The following is a 17,174-nucleotide window of genomic DNA, read 5'->3' as shown; positions in this document are numbered from 1 at the left end:
CATCTAGGTTATAATCTGTAATCATATCATTAACAATAAGTGCTTTTGAAGAAAGGGATCAAATATTTAGCAACGCAAGCTTTATCATTTGCTCATTTGTATTATATCTGTTTTTTATTTGTTGAACATCAATAAAAATGTACCCTTAGATGGGTTTGGACGTTTTTTGTATGTCCTAATTCTGGGAACAGACACAGTCTCTATATGATGATATCTAGGTGAAAGCTCTATGTGATGGGATTTATCTGACCTTGGTGACTTGAGACAGCTAGCAGACGGTCGGTTTAGCCAGTCTGTCTGCTTGCCCCATTTCATGCTTGAGCTCTAAGACAATGTGCCATATTACTAGAGAGAAGAGCAGCACCATCCCAGGAGGGATATCTCTTTTCAACAGGTCAGGTCAGCCCCAAAAACTTTTTCAATTGTCTATGAATTCTATATTATTTTGCGGACACCACTTAGACAACCAGCCATTGAGTGAGGACAATCTACTAAGTATCTCATCACTCCTGCGAACAGGAAGGGGGCCAGAGCAAATTACAGTGCCTGCATCGTACTTGCGAGTTCACACACCTTTTTAACATTAATTTTAGTGATCTCCGACTGGCGGAGTCGAACATGTGCCGAAGTGCAGACGAGAATAATAATCTTATAAAATTTACGATTAGCATTAGCCTTACACTTAAAAGGGTAACTAAGCATATGTTTATTACCAATGCACTTATAGTGCACTTTTTAGAAATATGTTAAAAGTATGCTTGTTTTTAGCATATTTCTTAAAAGTATAATTAAGCATATATTTATTACCAATGTACTTCTAGTGTACTTGTTAGAAATGTATTAAAAGTATTCTTGTGTTTAGCATATTTCTTAAAAGTATAATTAAGCATATATTTATTACCAATGTATTTCTAGTATAGGCCTACTTTCTTAGAAATATATTAAAATGCAATTCAATGTATTTTTAATGCACTTCAAATAAGCATTTTGGGAAAACAAATTAGGAGGTATACTTGAATTTCAAGTATATTTTTAATACATTTAATACCACGTCTTTTTCACCTAGGTAGATGTTATCTTTGCAAATCACCTTTTCAAATCACACAGTATAGAAAAGTTGTAAGGAAACTTATAGAAAAGGTGGTAAGAACAGATTGTTGTGGTGACTTAAATATTTGCAATAACATGTACAATATATCACAGTTGGCTATTGTCTTAGAATATCTGTGATGAAAAAAAAAACTGTTAGGATCCTTGTGTCCTTAGTGAAGTTTATTTCTGGCATTTCAGTTAAAAATAATTAACAATTTGTGGAGCTTGAGAAATCTCAAGATGAAAACAAGATAACCAATAAGACTTTACAAAGACTAAAGCATCTAAAGCTTCATAAACATAAATGTCTATTAATCAGTTAAATCAAGACAGTCATGAGACGCAGAGGTGTTTCAGACCATAAAGAAGCTCAATTATTAAAAATGACAACCTATCCATCTCTCCCCTCTGTCCATCTCTATCCCTCTAACCCATAAGGTAACAATCACTCATTCAACCTTCTATCTTTCTGTCAGAACACAGTCATTATAGCACACATCCTATCCACAATAACATCTCTAAAGAAAACTGTTTGGTATAGGAATAAATAAAGTATACATTATAATAAAAAACAAACAAATCCACATTAATTTGAATACAAGAGTAGCAGTAGTATTTATAGTATAGTGTCACATAAGAAAGCAGTAGAAAAAGCCATTCATTCAGACACAAATTAATCTTTACAAACTTAACAAGTAACTTTTGACAAAGAGCAGAGTTTGGGCAAAATTCATAATTTAAGAATTGGCGTCTTTTCAAGTCATTAGTGTAAGCTTTGAAATTAAAGTGGATACAGTCATGGATATTGAATTAGATTTTGAATGACAGAAAGAGAAACTGACTGAATTGCAATTCAAAGAAATTCCAAGTTTTACAACACAGCATAAATAACAGCATCATCAATTTAATCACTATTCTTCCACTATATACTTATGCTAATTTAATCTCTGATATGCATAACACATTCTCTAATTAGACATATTTCTCTAAACTAAATTACATTGTTTCCCCTCTAACCCAGGCTCACTAGAAATAAGTGCCTGTGTTGGCATTTTTGCTAAATGAAATAACTTACGGTCTATACTATACCCTCGATAGTGTTTAAAAAATGCATTTGCTGAAGCAACCATGTCATTTTAGTTTGCTCTTTTTATTGTGACCTGTGTTGTACTATGAAGCTGGTTATATGATATAGATGTCATAATGTATTTGGTTTTAAATAATGCACTATGGTAAAAGCGTTTTGAAATTTATAATACTGTTTATTAATAGATAATCTGCCCTCGTAATCATCATTTATGTGAAAAGGAGCAAAAGTTGTTGCCGTTTTACTGTTTCTATTGTTCATTTCAGCTGGAAACTAAAGTAAATTGTATGTAAGTATGTTGGAGTTTTGTAGGTAGAGGCACATATTTCTAAAAAGCCTAGGTCGTTCACTTCTGTAAAACAAATTTTTATTTTGCCACCCAGCATCAAAAAAATTCACCACACTGTTTTCAGATAATTAAAAAAAATAAAAAATAAATACTGGCCAAATTTGAATCTATTAATTCTGTAACCTATTGAGCTGTAACTACACACATGTTAATAAAGTGGTCTCAAACTCAGTTCCTGGAGACCATATAGCCCTGCAGAGTTTAGCTCCAAGTTTCTAGTAATCCTGCATACCTTGATTAGCTCCAGAAACTGAGTTTGAGACCTCTGTGTTAAAAAGCGATAAACGTGCAGACAATTAAATGGTCCATTAGTTGGCTTGATTAATTACATAGTCCAAAAAAGTAATTTGATGACATTTGATGAAATTACCAATTGCAGACAAATTTCAATAGGCGGCATTTCAAAATTGCCTTATTAATATCTTCTAGTGTTTCTAAAAAAATATTGGCGAAATTCTACTTCCTATCTCAAATTCCAATTCTGTATCCTGATTTCTCATTTCCTCCTTATAAGCCATTCTAAATTTAAATCTGAATGGGGCCCAACCTTGACAGGTTAGTACAGCATAGGTACATTTAAAAAACAGATAGCTCCGGTTCATGATGCTGATTGGTCATTAGCCGTGTTTTATATACGATAAAGCATGCCTATGATGCTTCATTGAACAGATTGGTGTTTTGGTACAATATCAATCAATCAATATACTGTCAAAACTGTTCCATGTATGATGTATTTCAGCAAAAATAACTATTTTCTGTTTCAGAAAGTTATACTTTCATTGAGTTATACTGTTGAATGGAATTTAGGCAAACTTGTGCTGTGTTGCGAACAGGTCTGGTTTAAATTAAAAGGTTGAAAACCAACTTTTTTTTAATGCTGAGAGATAAGTGTGTGAGAAAATATCTTATTGTGTTAAAAATAAATGACAGCGCATGTAAACAGTTCCTAGTTCCTTGTTTTTATTTGAGCTCCATTAGATGAGGCATTACATCTAGAAATATTTTCTTGCTTTTTCACTGTCACTGTCATTTAATGGCGGAAGGATGGAATTTAATGATTTTCCTTCCCAAAAAAATAATATAATATTTTCTTGGGGTGGTAATCGTTTAAAAAAAGCAATAAGGTAGCCTACTTAAGGTGTGCAGTATTTTGAATACAGTCACGGATGAAGGGGTTGCAGGCTCTCTGCTTCGCGTCATGCCTAACAGCGCCTTTCAGTCGTGACTGTTTTCACAATATCGCATGGCCTCTTGTAACCTTATTGCTTATACTGTGGGTTGAGTTAGAACAAGTTTTGATGGATGTTTAACTTTGGCCCACATTCTTAAGGCTCAGTCCATTATCAGTCATGGGGTATGAGGATGCATCTCTTTATATGTCAGATGGTGATGAAGGCCCCTTGGTTGCTGTTGGCTGATTCTGGCTCCACACAGCGGCCACGTCTTCGGGTCACCCGCCTCTTGCGGTGGAACTTGGCATAACAACGCAGACCTAAAGAATTTTACATTTATTCATTTAGCAGACTTTTTCATCCAAAATAACTTACACATAAATGTATTCTTTGATTGAATAATGAAGTCAAGGTGTTTTTAATTGAATCATGAGAAATCATTTCCAGGTCACATTTTACTATCACTACCTATCTATCACCTGATATCTGGCACTATCTGACACCTGATTTGCTTGTGCGAGTATTGCAAGAGTTTTTCTATGAAGAACCCTGCAAATCAGGACCTGCTGCAGCTGAGGCGAGGAGAAAACTGAGATCATGCGGCTCTCAGATGGAGCTTGCAGAGGAATTCAAGACAGGTATGGCTTTTTCTTCTTCTTCTGTAGCTGATGAGGGCGAGCTGCTGGATGAGGATGTGTTATGCTCACATCTTCTGCTCCTGGCTTCAAGCCAAGAAGAGCAGGATGTGGTTGTTGAGGACGATGATGTTTTTGAATCCTCACAGCCTGACCGCCCCACGTACGATGAGTTGCTATGTCTCACGCCACAGACAGATTAGATCTACCATAACAGCGTGAGAAAGGCGAGCTTGCTCTCAGCCGGTTAGACGAGCGATATCTATTCGTCCATAATCGCCCAGCTCTCGTAAGCCTTGTTTCTTCCCGATCTGCACCCTGAGGTGGAAAGATTGTGAAAGAAACCATATTCGGACTGCATTCATCCATTCCAGCATGCAAATTATGCGAGAGGGGATGCATGAGTATGGATATGAATCGACATTGAAGGCTCCCACTCTGCCAACCAAACCGCTGCCTGTGACATCATATTTGAATGACAGAGCGTACGTTACAGCGGGTCAGGCCAGGCTGTCCTGCACACAATGGTTGTGTTGCAGGCTTAGCAGGCCTATCTGCTGAAAGACCAGGACCATGGTCAGTTGCCACATGTCCAATTTATCTTCATGCAAAGCACAGTTTATAGTAATGGTTATTGAACACAACAGTTCACTGGACAGCTCTATTAACAGATAAACAAATGCATGGACACTGACTTAACCATTTCTCATAGTGTTTGGTCTCTATCTGTTCCATTCAATGCCTTTAATTATTTTTTAAAAAGAGGTTTGGTAAAGAAATGTGCATGTGCAAAATATAACACTGTTTTAATACTGTACTTTATAATATGCAAATGAGATCCACAGTAGGGTGAGCAACACCGTGGCTAATTCAGACACCATTGGCCAATCACAATCCAGGATTGGAAAGGCACCAGATTTCAATCTCCTCCTCATCAGAATGGGATAAATGTTCCCCTGGTAGACACACCCTTGTTCTGCATTTCCAACTCGATGGGAAAGGAGACACTAACAGACACACCATGTCTTGAGTTTCTTTTATATAGCTTTCAGCTGCACACTAGCTGCAAAAGGGCCCCGGCACTGAGGGACCTCACCTGACCCTTATGGCTCCTCCAGCAGCGCAGCCCACAAAGGACCTTTGCATCAGCAGACATTGCCTTTCCCACACACCCCAGTGGTGCAGCCAGCCTGCAAAGGACCCTGTGAAAATTCAACTGACCCAGCTGCCCAGTCCACTCTGTAAGGTCCCTCTTGGCTCAACTGAAGTTCAGCATCCTCCAGGCCAGCATGGCAATGACTACTGGATTGCAAATCTGCGCCCTTCCAGTGGAAGATGTCTCTACTGCCGGACTAAAAAATCACTATGTCATCTGTGACTTGAGTAGAAATCACAACACCATGGAGAGTCTTCTCTGGGTGAACCTGGCAGACATCGGGGAGACAGAGAGAAACTTTCTCCTTGATGCACCAGTTTCACCCTCTGAGCTCTTCGACACATCTGTTGAGACTGTGGTCAGGAATTTCAAATAGGCCAATATATCAATATATAAGACCTAGATATAAGACCTCTATACTCTAAAGAGGCCTGCCCTGTCTTGGCCTGAGGTCTGAGGTAAGCGTTTCCAATTGCGCTCCTCCGCCTCACAGGAGTAAAATGAAGAGAAGGCGAGATGTAAGAAAAAAGAAAACAGGATTTGAGGGAAGTAATCCAGAGCAGACACACCCAGCATTCTCGGGATGCAGAGACCAACATCTGCCTCCTTCCTTTTTTTTCCCTAAGTGTTGCTAGGTCTCCTCTTGTCCCCTGTGGTGACAGGCAGGATATATTTTTAATCCTTGGTCATATTCTTTGAATACCAGGCCCTAAGCTAAGCTGCCCAATGTAGCCAGGGTTTCTGGCCCCTAGGGAATAGAGTCACGACGACTGCAGGTACGTACCCCTAGGACAGGGAAATGTCAGCCATATGGCACTTATTCTTTCAGCATGGCGGAGTAGGTATTTGTTTCCAATTAGCGTCCTAGGATGCAGTGAGTTCCCATTCGAAAGGAAAAGTATTGGGTTATGAATGTAACCTTGGTTCCATGAGAATGGTAATGAGACACTGCGTCTCGTTGCCATGCTTCAGGCATGTCTGTCCACGTCTCCTTCAGAAAAAACGTGGATGACGTGTACTACAGGCGCCCTTTTATACTCTGGTCACACTAGTAGTGACATCATGGGCTGTCGCCGGTCAATGTTATTGTCGTGTTTTGACATGTGCTTCAGACACCGGTCATGCCAGAGGCATTTCACATTAGCATCCTAGGAGACAGTATCTCGTTCCCCTTCTCAGGGAACCAATGTTATATTCATAACCCGAGACGTTTTCTACAGAACTGTTTTATAGATGAACTTAACTAATTCCATAATTGATTAACTTTTCACAGTTGTTGAACTAAACTGAATTCAGTTCAGTACTGTATTGTCTAAAGAGCTACATTAATAAAAAGTGACTTGACTTGACGATGTAATGTATAAAATAGGTCATTTTACAATTTTGTATTTCTATGTTTTGATTTATTGGTGAAATATGACTTGGCCATATTCCTAATGGGTTTTGTGAGATCCCTTTTTATACTTTTTAGTATCTCTCTAGAATGTTAATTTGCCTCTAAGAAAACCAGAAAAGTCATACCCACCTTCCTCACACATGCAGTCATCATAACACTTGTTGTTTAGACCATGGTTGTGAGGTTTGCACTCATGTTCTCTGAGGTCACAACAAGAACCTGATCGTAGCACAATGAGATAAACCACAAAAGTAAACACTGGCAAGTATTTTCTAGTATGTTTTGCTAATGAATATCATATTAATTAAATAAAGTGCTGAAAACATTAAAATTGTGTAATCTACTCACCCTCATATAATTGTAAATTATACTGTGGAACACAGAAGGTGAATTTTTGAGGAAAACAAACTTTTTAACAGAGGGGCTATTATAGTCGTTTGTTCATAAATTTGGCGTATCCCAAAACCATAGTTGCAACAAACATTTGCGAACAACATTGCAAAGTTGTGTGATTAAAACTACAACTCATAACCTGTGTTTAATAGCATAGTTTCATAACGTGTGGCCTTAAAAAGATGATGCTCATGAGCAAAATAAGCAAGCTAACAAGCAGCAGATTCTATATATTTCATTTTGTTCTCAAATTATTCCACAATAGTCTTGGTGCCAACACTCCACATTCATGCACATCTCATGTGCTAGAAAAGCCATACTTCACAAACAAATAAATAAATAAATAAGTGATATCACCATCTACAGGGCATTGAAGGTACTATATCTTGTGCATTTTGCCTTTACTCACCCAAACTTGTCAACAAGGCTACTTTACACAAATGCATGAGCAGGTATTTGCTGAATGACAGGAGTTTCATATATGAGATGAGGACATGGCTGCAGCTGGGGATGTGGCCGAAACCAGCACGTCCGGTAACAGTAGGCTTTGACGAATGAGTAAAATTCGTAAGTATTGTTAAAATCAGATACTCTGACTTTTAAGTCGTATTGGAATTCGTTACGTGTAACTTGTAATGGAGTCATTTTCGCTGTAAGGTATCTGTACTTTTACTCAAGTATGGTTTTCAGGTACACTTTACACCTCTGAAAAAAAGAGTACCTTTTGTGTTCCACAGGGGGGGGGGTAAACATACTGGTTTGTAAAAACATGATGACAAGTAATAATAGCATTTGTCATGTTTGAGTGAGCTATTCATTTGATCAGTGCTTGTCACACCAGTTTTGAGGACCCCCCACCATGGAACATTTTGAATATCTCCCTCATCTAACATCTTATTCAACTCACCAGCTCATCAGTAGAGACTGCGAGAATTAAATTGGGTGTGTCTGACGTCGAAGACATTCAAATGTGCAGTGGTGGGTGGGGTCGTCCTCAGAACTGGTTTGAGAAGCACTGCCTTCAATAATGGTATTATTAAACAATTATAGGGGTGCACTGACCAGGAAGGCAGTCAAGATGATGGTCACATGGTTCAATGACTTCCGAATCAAGTGTTGTGTTCCCATTGCTCTTATTTTTGCTGCGGCGTTTATCTTTATAGGTGGAAACAGACACAGGCCTCCTATGAAATCCTTTATTCAGAAATCAGCTGTGAGTTTGCAAATTATTTAGGCACAGAGGTTTAAATATCTGGGAGAACTACCCAATCTTATAATCAAATATTTATCCTGATCGTTGAATATATCTTGGTCTTAACACTCCAAGAATAAAAAAAATAAAAACTACTGTTGGAAACAAATCTGATGGACAATCAAATAACTGTTATTGTTTAGACCTTGAGAATGTGCTTTCATACCTTTTCTTTTGTTGGATGGCCAAGTGTCTGCAGGCTTCATATCCTCATAATCAGTCCAGTCAAAGAGCGTCATGTCCAGAGTGGGCAACACCTCCCCTTGAACTTTCCCTCGACCAGATTTCTGAATAAGGCAGATTTAAAACATGGTTTTAAACAGGTTTATTCTGGTTGATCAAATTGGCATCACTTTCTAGCAAGGTGCTAATTCAAAACCTGTCATATGACAACTTTGCATTCATTTGCATTACAGGACAACTATGGAAAGAAAACTAGGCATATATTATTCATTGGACCAAAACCCTGCATATATAGTAAAAGGATGTTATGTTACTTCATCTTCTATAATTAAAGATCTAGGTGTTACATTAGGCAGCAAATTGTTTTTTTTTTGAAAATAATACTTTCCATTTTACCAAAACTTCTTCTTCCACCTTATGCCAAACTATGGAAAGAGTTATCTGTTTTTGATGCAGAAAAGCTAGTTCATGCATTTTTGACCTCAAGACTAGATTATTGTAATGCACTACAAGCTGGCTGCCCTGAATCCTCCATAAACAAGCTTAAGACTCTAAACTGGCTAACTGTTAAACTAAATGGCTTAGCTCATTTGAATTTAACCAATCTTCCATCACACTACAACACGATATCAAAGCCCACTAAAGAAGGTAGAGCTTATTTGCATTTAGCTCCTAAGTTCTGGCATAGTCTGAGGATGGTCTGAGAACCTCTTTAGTTGGGTTAATAGAGACTGCACAAGTTCCATTTTGGGTTTAGCCTTACTTGCGAAAACTTGATGACATCAACTATGGATGACTTACCAGACTGGCAAATTATATCATAATCATCACAATTCACAAGCTGAAATCATCACCTTAATGCACTGAAGGTGAGCACCATTCTTTCTGTTTAACTAAATACATGACTTGTATTTTCTTAGAGCTGTATATTATTGTCATATGGACAGTGAAGGATGGGCTTCCACAGATGAGTCAGGTTCCATTTAATATTTTTCTCCAATACCTCTCCACCAGTGGAGTTTTTTTTTTCTTGACACAAGCTTGACACGTTTCCATCCAAAGTTGCGAAATTAAACTTAAAATTTGGAATATCACATATGCGAATAAAGCACCCTTTCCATCATATGTGTTCAAGAGAATAAAACCTTCACTAGCTGGGAAACTGGCGGAAAGTATCATTAAAAAAAAAAAAAAATTTGCCTGTGACAAGAGAAGCCTGTGAAACTATTTCCTACATAATTATAAATAAATAGAAAAACCTACATTATAAATACCCCAAAGAATGGCTGCTTATGTGGGGTTAAAGAGATTAAAGGAAATGCAATGCTAGATTCCCTACTTATTTGAACCCAAATACATTGTAACATTGAAACATGCATTTTCCATAAAGCTGCTTTGAAACAATATGTATTATGAAAGCACTATACAAACAAACGTTTTACTTAAATAAATACTTTAGTGTAGCAAATTAGCTCAAGGGAAATATGAATTATTAATAATAACTCATTATAATTAATTATAAATATTTAGATCAGTTAATAGAATTAACTTAATGTAGCAGAATTAATATTATGATCAATTAACCTGTTCGCCCTGCGAACACTCAGTGTTAATTGTTTATTAATTCTAAGAAATGTTTATTTCCGGGGTATGGGAAAAGTGCAGATTAAATATAAAAAATGTCCTTGACAGTAAATATCCAATTTTTTCACATAGACAAGGTCACAGGTTTAGCGTCATTAGTCCGCGCAGATGACAGTTCCAGATATAGTATCTCCAATAAAGATTGTAGCCAATGCTTTGTAGAAAAGTCATGAGAAGGTTTCCAGCATTGAAAAAGTAGCTTCTTTGCAGCACCCCTGGCAGCTAGCCAAAATTCCTGTACCTTCTTACTTAGAGGAAATTGAGAATTGTCATTCAACAATAAAATGACAGGATCTTTGGGAAAACGAATAGAGAAGCCTTGTACAAAATATTAAGCACCATATTCCAGAATTTTTGCACATCTGGAAAGTCCCAAAGCATATGTATCAAAGTGTCCACGCATCTAGGTCCACAAAAATTACAACTACGAATGGGGTGGTAGACCCTTAGCATATTGTACACGTGTGGTTAGATATGCCCTTTGAATAGCTTGTGGTTTGAAAAATTGGTGGTTAGGGGTCGTGGATGCATGGAATGGATTATCCCACACTGGATCCCATTCGATGTGTTCAAATCCAATAACCAAGCTCTAGCTTTTGGGAAATTATCTGTATTAAGATTTAAAAAGCAAAGATAAAAATAAGAAACAGTTCCAGTGCTTGTTGCATTGGAAATCCAATTCACCACCGGGGGAGTTTGAAGATTTGTGCCCCAAGATACCTTATGGGCCTTTAACACAGCACGTAATTTTAAATATAAAAATAAAGTATAATGAGAAATATTGAATCTTTTAATTAAGTCTCGAAAACCCATGATTGATTCCTCTCCTTTTATGTCATTTTACATTGGAATACATAATATAATGAGCACTTCCTGTGTGAAAGTGCTCATTATATTGAGCACTTTCACGAAATAGCACGTAATAACCTAGAATACTGTCTAACACTTGATGGCTTCTCTGTCAAGTCCTCATCGTCGGTTAGCAGCCTGGGTGTGCTCTTTGATACCAATCTTTCATTTGAAAGTCACGTGTCTAGTATCTGTAAAACCGCATTTTTTCATCTTAAAAATATACCTAGATTATGTCATATGCTCTCAATGAAAAATGCAGAACAATTAGTTAATGCTCTCATGACATCAAGGCTAGATTATTGTAATGCTATTATGGGTGGTTGCCCTGCACGCTTAATAAACAAACTACAGCTGGTCCAAAATGCAGCAGCTAGAGTTCTTACCAGAACCAGGAAGTATGACCATATTAGCCCTTTTCTGTCAACACTCTATTGGCTCCCTATTAAACATTGTATACATTTGAAAATATTGCTGACTACTTACAAAGTACTAAATGGTTTAGCTCCCCGGTACTTGAGTGAGCTCTTAACGTATTATAGTCCTTCACGTCTATTGCGATCTCAAAACTCTGGCCAGTTGATAATACCTAGAATATCAAAATCGACTGCTGGCGGTAGATCCTTTTCCTATTTAGCACCTTAAAGGTCCCATGACATGCTACTTTTTGTAGGCTTTAATATAGGCCTAAGTGGTCCCTAGTACTGTATCTGAAATCTCTTTCCAAAAATTCAGCCTCGGTGCAGAATTATAGTCACTACAAGCCAGTCCCAGAATGAGCTTCCTTCAGACGGGCCGTTTCGGTGTCTGTAGCTTTAAATGCTAATGAGGAGGAGAAAGGCAGCGCAAGGTGGAGGGTGGGTGTGGCCTTGACCATCTTGCGGCAACGTACCATGCATGTTTACGTTGGTTATATTGCAATGGCACGAAGACACGCAGTCGTTCATTTCTAGTTTAGAGAAGACTGTAATGTGGCTTATTTTTTAATGACAAAGTTCTCCATGTCCTCATATATTGAAGTCATGCTACACAACCAATGATTTACTCCTCAAGAGTTAACTCTACTCAACACCTGCATATGTGTATATATATATATATATATATATATATATATATATATATATATATATATAATATATATATATATATATATAATATATATATATATATATATATATATATAATATATATATATATATATATATATATATATATAATATATATATATATATAATATATATATATATATATATATATATATATATATATATAAAATTCACGGTTTGGTTCGAAACGATACACTTGTGTCACGGTTCGGTTCGTTTTTGATACAGCAAAAAGAAAGAAATGGCAGAGAAATTTCCTTGATTTAATTTTTTTTATTCTTTTTTTAATTAAAACTAACATCATAAAGTATTTTATTTTTTTACTTTGAGCAATTCTGGAGCTATAATTGACTCTTCTTAGGAGCATATAAAACAAAACATCTCCTTGGAAAAAATGAAATGTAATATTGTAGTAATTATAAACAGGTTTATTTTAGTTCAGATTAACATTTGAGGGCAGCAATTGTATTCATAATGTCAAAATAAAACCGACGTAATGTTACTTGCAGGCATTATAGCCAACTATTCCTGCCAAACTTCCATGTCTGCAGTTAGTTTTACTACAGTAAATCCATGGTGAATGTTGCTGATCTGTGGACACTGGATAGTTCATTCATGGCACAATGTTTCTTCCTGGTTTCCATGTCAGCGCTGTTTGATCCGTTAATAACGGAGAAATGTGTATGTTTCTCACTAGATCTTGCAGCGATGTTATTACTTCTGTGGCGAATTCAAATGCTTTCTTTACTGGATCTCTTATTAGCGCTGTGTAGTAACAGTGTCGCTTGATCAAGATCGGCTCGCGCTGCACTGGTCCAAACTGATAAACGGTCCTTCAACCACACAATAACGAGCAGTTCTCTTACGAGAGGTTCTCTCGTACTTGGGTAAGTATCTTACGCTAGGGGAAAACCTCTTTTCCTCGAGATATTGAAGCCAAAAATTATCCTTAATTTTGCAATAATGTAAAACGCATTGCAGCAGCATGCAGACATGGGCGAGACAGCTCGCGCGCCCATTGGCTGCTCTGCGGCAACTGCACCAGCCTATCGATAGAGGCCCCTCATGACGTCAGAACCAATGAGGGTGCTTCGCGCCCATTACGTCATGTACCGCCGAAAGCGGGTGGGGCTAGGGCTATAAATACGGCCCAGAGAGGCTGGTTTGGTCAGTTTTTCATCTCTTCAGCGAGCCTACGCATCGCTGGATCCTGAGAGGAAGCCGCGCCGTCTGATTCAAGCACTCAGCGGGATTAGTTCTGCATCTGAAGCTGCCGGTCGACAACTTGCCGCCTTCAGTCGCCGTTCCTGCTCACGCTTTCCGGCGTACATATCCTTTTCTCTGCTACTGTGTTTTGTGTATATGTGTGTTTGCCGCCGCGACACACACTCTCATTGCACTAAAAGAGCCGGGCGTCTTTTTCAAGACGCCCCTTTCCTGAGGACGCGCAGCTCTCGCGCTCGCTGACGGCGACTGCCCTCACTGCGAACTAGTTACTGCCTATGGTGACTCTGCGGACTCACCTGGCATCCTTCTCCGAGACTGCTCCTCCGCAGTTCCCTGAAAAGGCGACTGCAGATGTGTATTTTTGCAGCCAACGAGTGCGTTGTACAACCCGCTCGCCTGCACCCAAGCACCGTTTCTATGGTTTCCGTGCGTCACTGGCGAAAGGAGAAAAGAGAGTTTTCCTAGTCCAGCTGCGGCTGGACCTACCTCCATTCTCACACATTTCTCTGGAAATGTCAATATTGCAGTGGACGAGCCTATTGTAATACACGCACGCCTGCAAACAAACGCCAGCATGTTGACGCTCTCTGTTTCTATGGCAACTTCTCGCTCATTCAGTTCCAGTAAATGCGACTGTTCCAGTGTATTCTGCAGTAAACAAGTCGGCGACACAGCCCGCTGCCTGCACACAAACGCCGCTTTTATGGCTACCCAGATAAATCTCATAAGAGTGTATTTTCTGGTGTTTCGGGCACGGCCGATGGTGTTATGAGTGTAGACAAAATGCCCACTGCCCAGTGCTCATTCTTACACAGAAACACAGCCCGTCACACAGGGCTCGCGCACATGAAATCGACCCAGATCGATTGCGCATTAAATGTGGTAAATGTGCCCACTGCCCAGTGCCCACAAACACTACGTTCTGCATGTCTCAAGGTTTCTGTAAAACGAAACCAACATGCATTCGCTCTGCTCAGGCGGACAATGCTCTCAGTGTTGTAAATGTGCTCGCTATCCCACGCCCACATTCACACATAGACATGACAGGTCTTACGGGACTCGCCCAGCCCTCCCCCTCTCGGTTGACCACCGCAGAGGAGTCGAGCGCGGGCAATCTGCCCGCTGTTATCAGCGCGCCCCCTGCCTCAAATGTCATAAGCGCGACGCTTATGTTGCAGCACACTGAAGCCCCTCTGTCGCTGAGCGACCAGAGCGCGCTTCGCATTCAACCCCTAGCCATTCGTGCAAACGCATGGGCAAGGCTACCCGGGGTTTCGAAGTGGGTGCTAGACATTATAGAAAGAGGCTATTCGCTACAGTTCGGTCGACGCCCGCAACGCAAAGCGGCGCGAATCGATACTACGGTGAAAAAGGAAGTAGCACACCTACTTCGAGCCGAAATAGCGAAGTTACTGAGCAAAGGGGCTATAGAACCCTTATCACAAGCTCAGAGCGAAGGGGGCATGTACAGCAGATATTTTCTGGTACCCAAAAAAGACGGGGGTCTCAGACCCATTCTAGATCTAAGACGACTAAACAAAGCACTTCTGAAACGACGGTTCAGAATGCTCACGACCAAGAAAATCCTCTCGCAAATTTGCCAAGGGGACTGGTTCATGTCGATAGATCTGAAAAACGCTTATTTTCAAATACAAATAGCGTCACGTCACAGGCGATTTTTGAGATTCGCCTTCGAGGGTCAGGCATATCAGTACACAGTCCTGCCATTTGGCCTATCCCTGGCACCTCGCGCATCCACGATGTGCATGGATGCAGCGCTCGCACCCCTCAGGCTCCGAGGCATACGAGTGCTGAATTATTTGGACGATTGGCTGGTTCTAGCTCGATCACAGTCGGAGCTCATAGAACACAGGACCATATTACTCGATCACCTCGAGAATTTACACAGTCAGCCGGATCCGGGCCGTATCCAGACCAGATGGAGGACCTGCACCCTGCACCTGCAACTAGACTCTCCCCTGTGAAGGCCTCATCCACACGACAGCCATCGGCACTGATCCTCAACAAACCCATCTCCATACCGGCGTGACTCTGATCTTCAACCAGATCCAACTCCAATCCAGTTTCAGATAATATTCTGATTGTTCCAAACCAATCTGACTTCTTACCTATAATGCTGCCTGAATCATAATCATACACTGTTTGTTCATTGGCCAGAGGAGAACTGCCCCCCTGACTAAGCCTGGGTTCTCCGAAGGTTTTTTTTTTTCCATTCTGCCACCTGATGCAGTTTTGGTTCCTTGCCACTGTCGCCTTTTTCCACCTTTGTTGCCATTGGCTTGGCTTGCTTAGTTGGGGACATTAAATTTAACATTTAATTTAATATTCAACAATAATATTGATCTGCCTGCATTGACACTATTAAATAAGAACTGAACTGAGCTGGACGATGACATCACGGTTTACTCCAGAGCGGCAATATATAAATTAACTAAATTAATAACTTTTTTAAAACAAAAATGAAACATCACTGAACTTACTTAATCTGGACTGTGATGCTATTTTCTTCTGGAAACAAACTTTTTTGCATTATTTTCCTGTTATCTCTGTAGAGCTGCTTTGAAACAATCTGTATTGTAAAAAGTGCTATATAAATAAATGTGACTTGACTTGTTTTTGCCTCTGTCAATATGCGGGAAACCATTTTGTGCATAGCCTCCTATTGTGCTTCGATTGCATGGCTAACAATTGAGGCTACGTCGTAGCGTGAGGTCCTCGAGCGTTTTTTGAGGCTCCAGTTGATTTTTGCTGATGTTGTCTTGATGAGAGAGAAACAGTTGGAGTCAGAGGATTTTTGGTGAATTGAAAGACAAGGCTGCAGCCTGGCACAAACTTAGGGGTGCTTTAAAAAAATCTAGCTCAGCATCATCTTCGCATCAGAATTTTTCAGAATCGGGAAAACCCGGGTGATCTTGTGATCAGTGATTTTTTAAAGTGTGAAGATCTCACACCCTTTGGAGGTGACTGAGCCAATAAGAAGTTGTGGAAACTTTATGACTCTTTGGTGTTTGGGGCATTTGCATATGTAATTTGATTGGGTGTTTAAGATAAGAACCTTCAAGATTCTTATAATACGACTGTGTCACAGAGTTAGCTATATGTAATGTAAATAAACAAATAGGGAATGAAAATTGGAGTTCATAGATACTAAACATGCTACACATTCTACATGGTACTCAATTCTGTGACATTAATCCAAAAGAGTTTGAATTAATATATAGCCCAAACCCTATAAAAGGAAAATCATGAGATGGGAAAGTTGAATACATGTTTATACATGTATATTTCTCAATTGGTTATATATAGAATAGGATTAAAAGGGTTTATTTGTCCTTTTTAAATGAGAATTAAGTGAGAGTCACAACTCTCTGTAAATTCCTTTTAACAGTTATTCTTATCAGTCTTCCGGTGTCCTGTAACCAGTGAAGGATTACAAATTTAAGAATCTATTTCAGATATGCTTCCTTACATAACATCACAGTGAAGAATACTGATTTTAGCATTTGAGGTTTTAATTTAGATTCCAATATAAACTGAGAAAGTTTAGCAGCTGTTAGGATGATTATATCAAGAGATTTCCTGCCAGTCCTGTTTCTCTAAATGAGTCAATTC

At 39.1% G+C, this 17,174-nt stretch overlaps 1 protein-coding gene across 4 annotated transcripts in view; it reads right to left on the bottom strand.

Moving 5' to 3' along the window:
- Positions 1–1,251: 1,251 nt before the first annotated feature.
- Positions 1,252–17,174, bottom strand: part of draxina (dorsal inhibitory axon guidance protein a) — a 44,346-nt gene continuing 28,423 nt past the window's right edge. For all 4 annotated transcript variants that reach the window (XM_082156779.1, XM_082156780.1, XM_082156777.1 and 1 more), the window contains exons 4-7: positions 8,699–8,819; positions 8,343–8,435; positions 7,017–7,106; positions 1,252–4,020 (exon numbers count right to left, since the gene is read on the bottom strand). In XM_082156779.1, coding sequence (XP_082012905.1) covers positions 3,908–4,020; positions 7,017–7,106; positions 8,343–8,435; positions 8,699–8,819 — 417 coding nt within the window. In that variant the 3' untranslated portion in view covers positions 1,252–3,907. The remainder of the gene's footprint in view (positions 4,021–7,016; positions 7,107–8,342; positions 8,436–8,698; positions 8,820–17,174) is intronic.

Source organism: Leuciscus leuciscus (genome assembly GCF_965113295.1).
Source record: "Leuciscus leuciscus genome assembly, chromosome: 23".
NCBI classification, from domain to species: domain Eukaryota; kingdom Metazoa; phylum Chordata; class Actinopteri; order Cypriniformes; family Leuciscidae; genus Leuciscus; species Leuciscus leuciscus.
The sequence above is the reverse complement of the archived record's forward strand: the minus strand, read 5'-3'. Positions and strand labels throughout refer to the sequence as shown.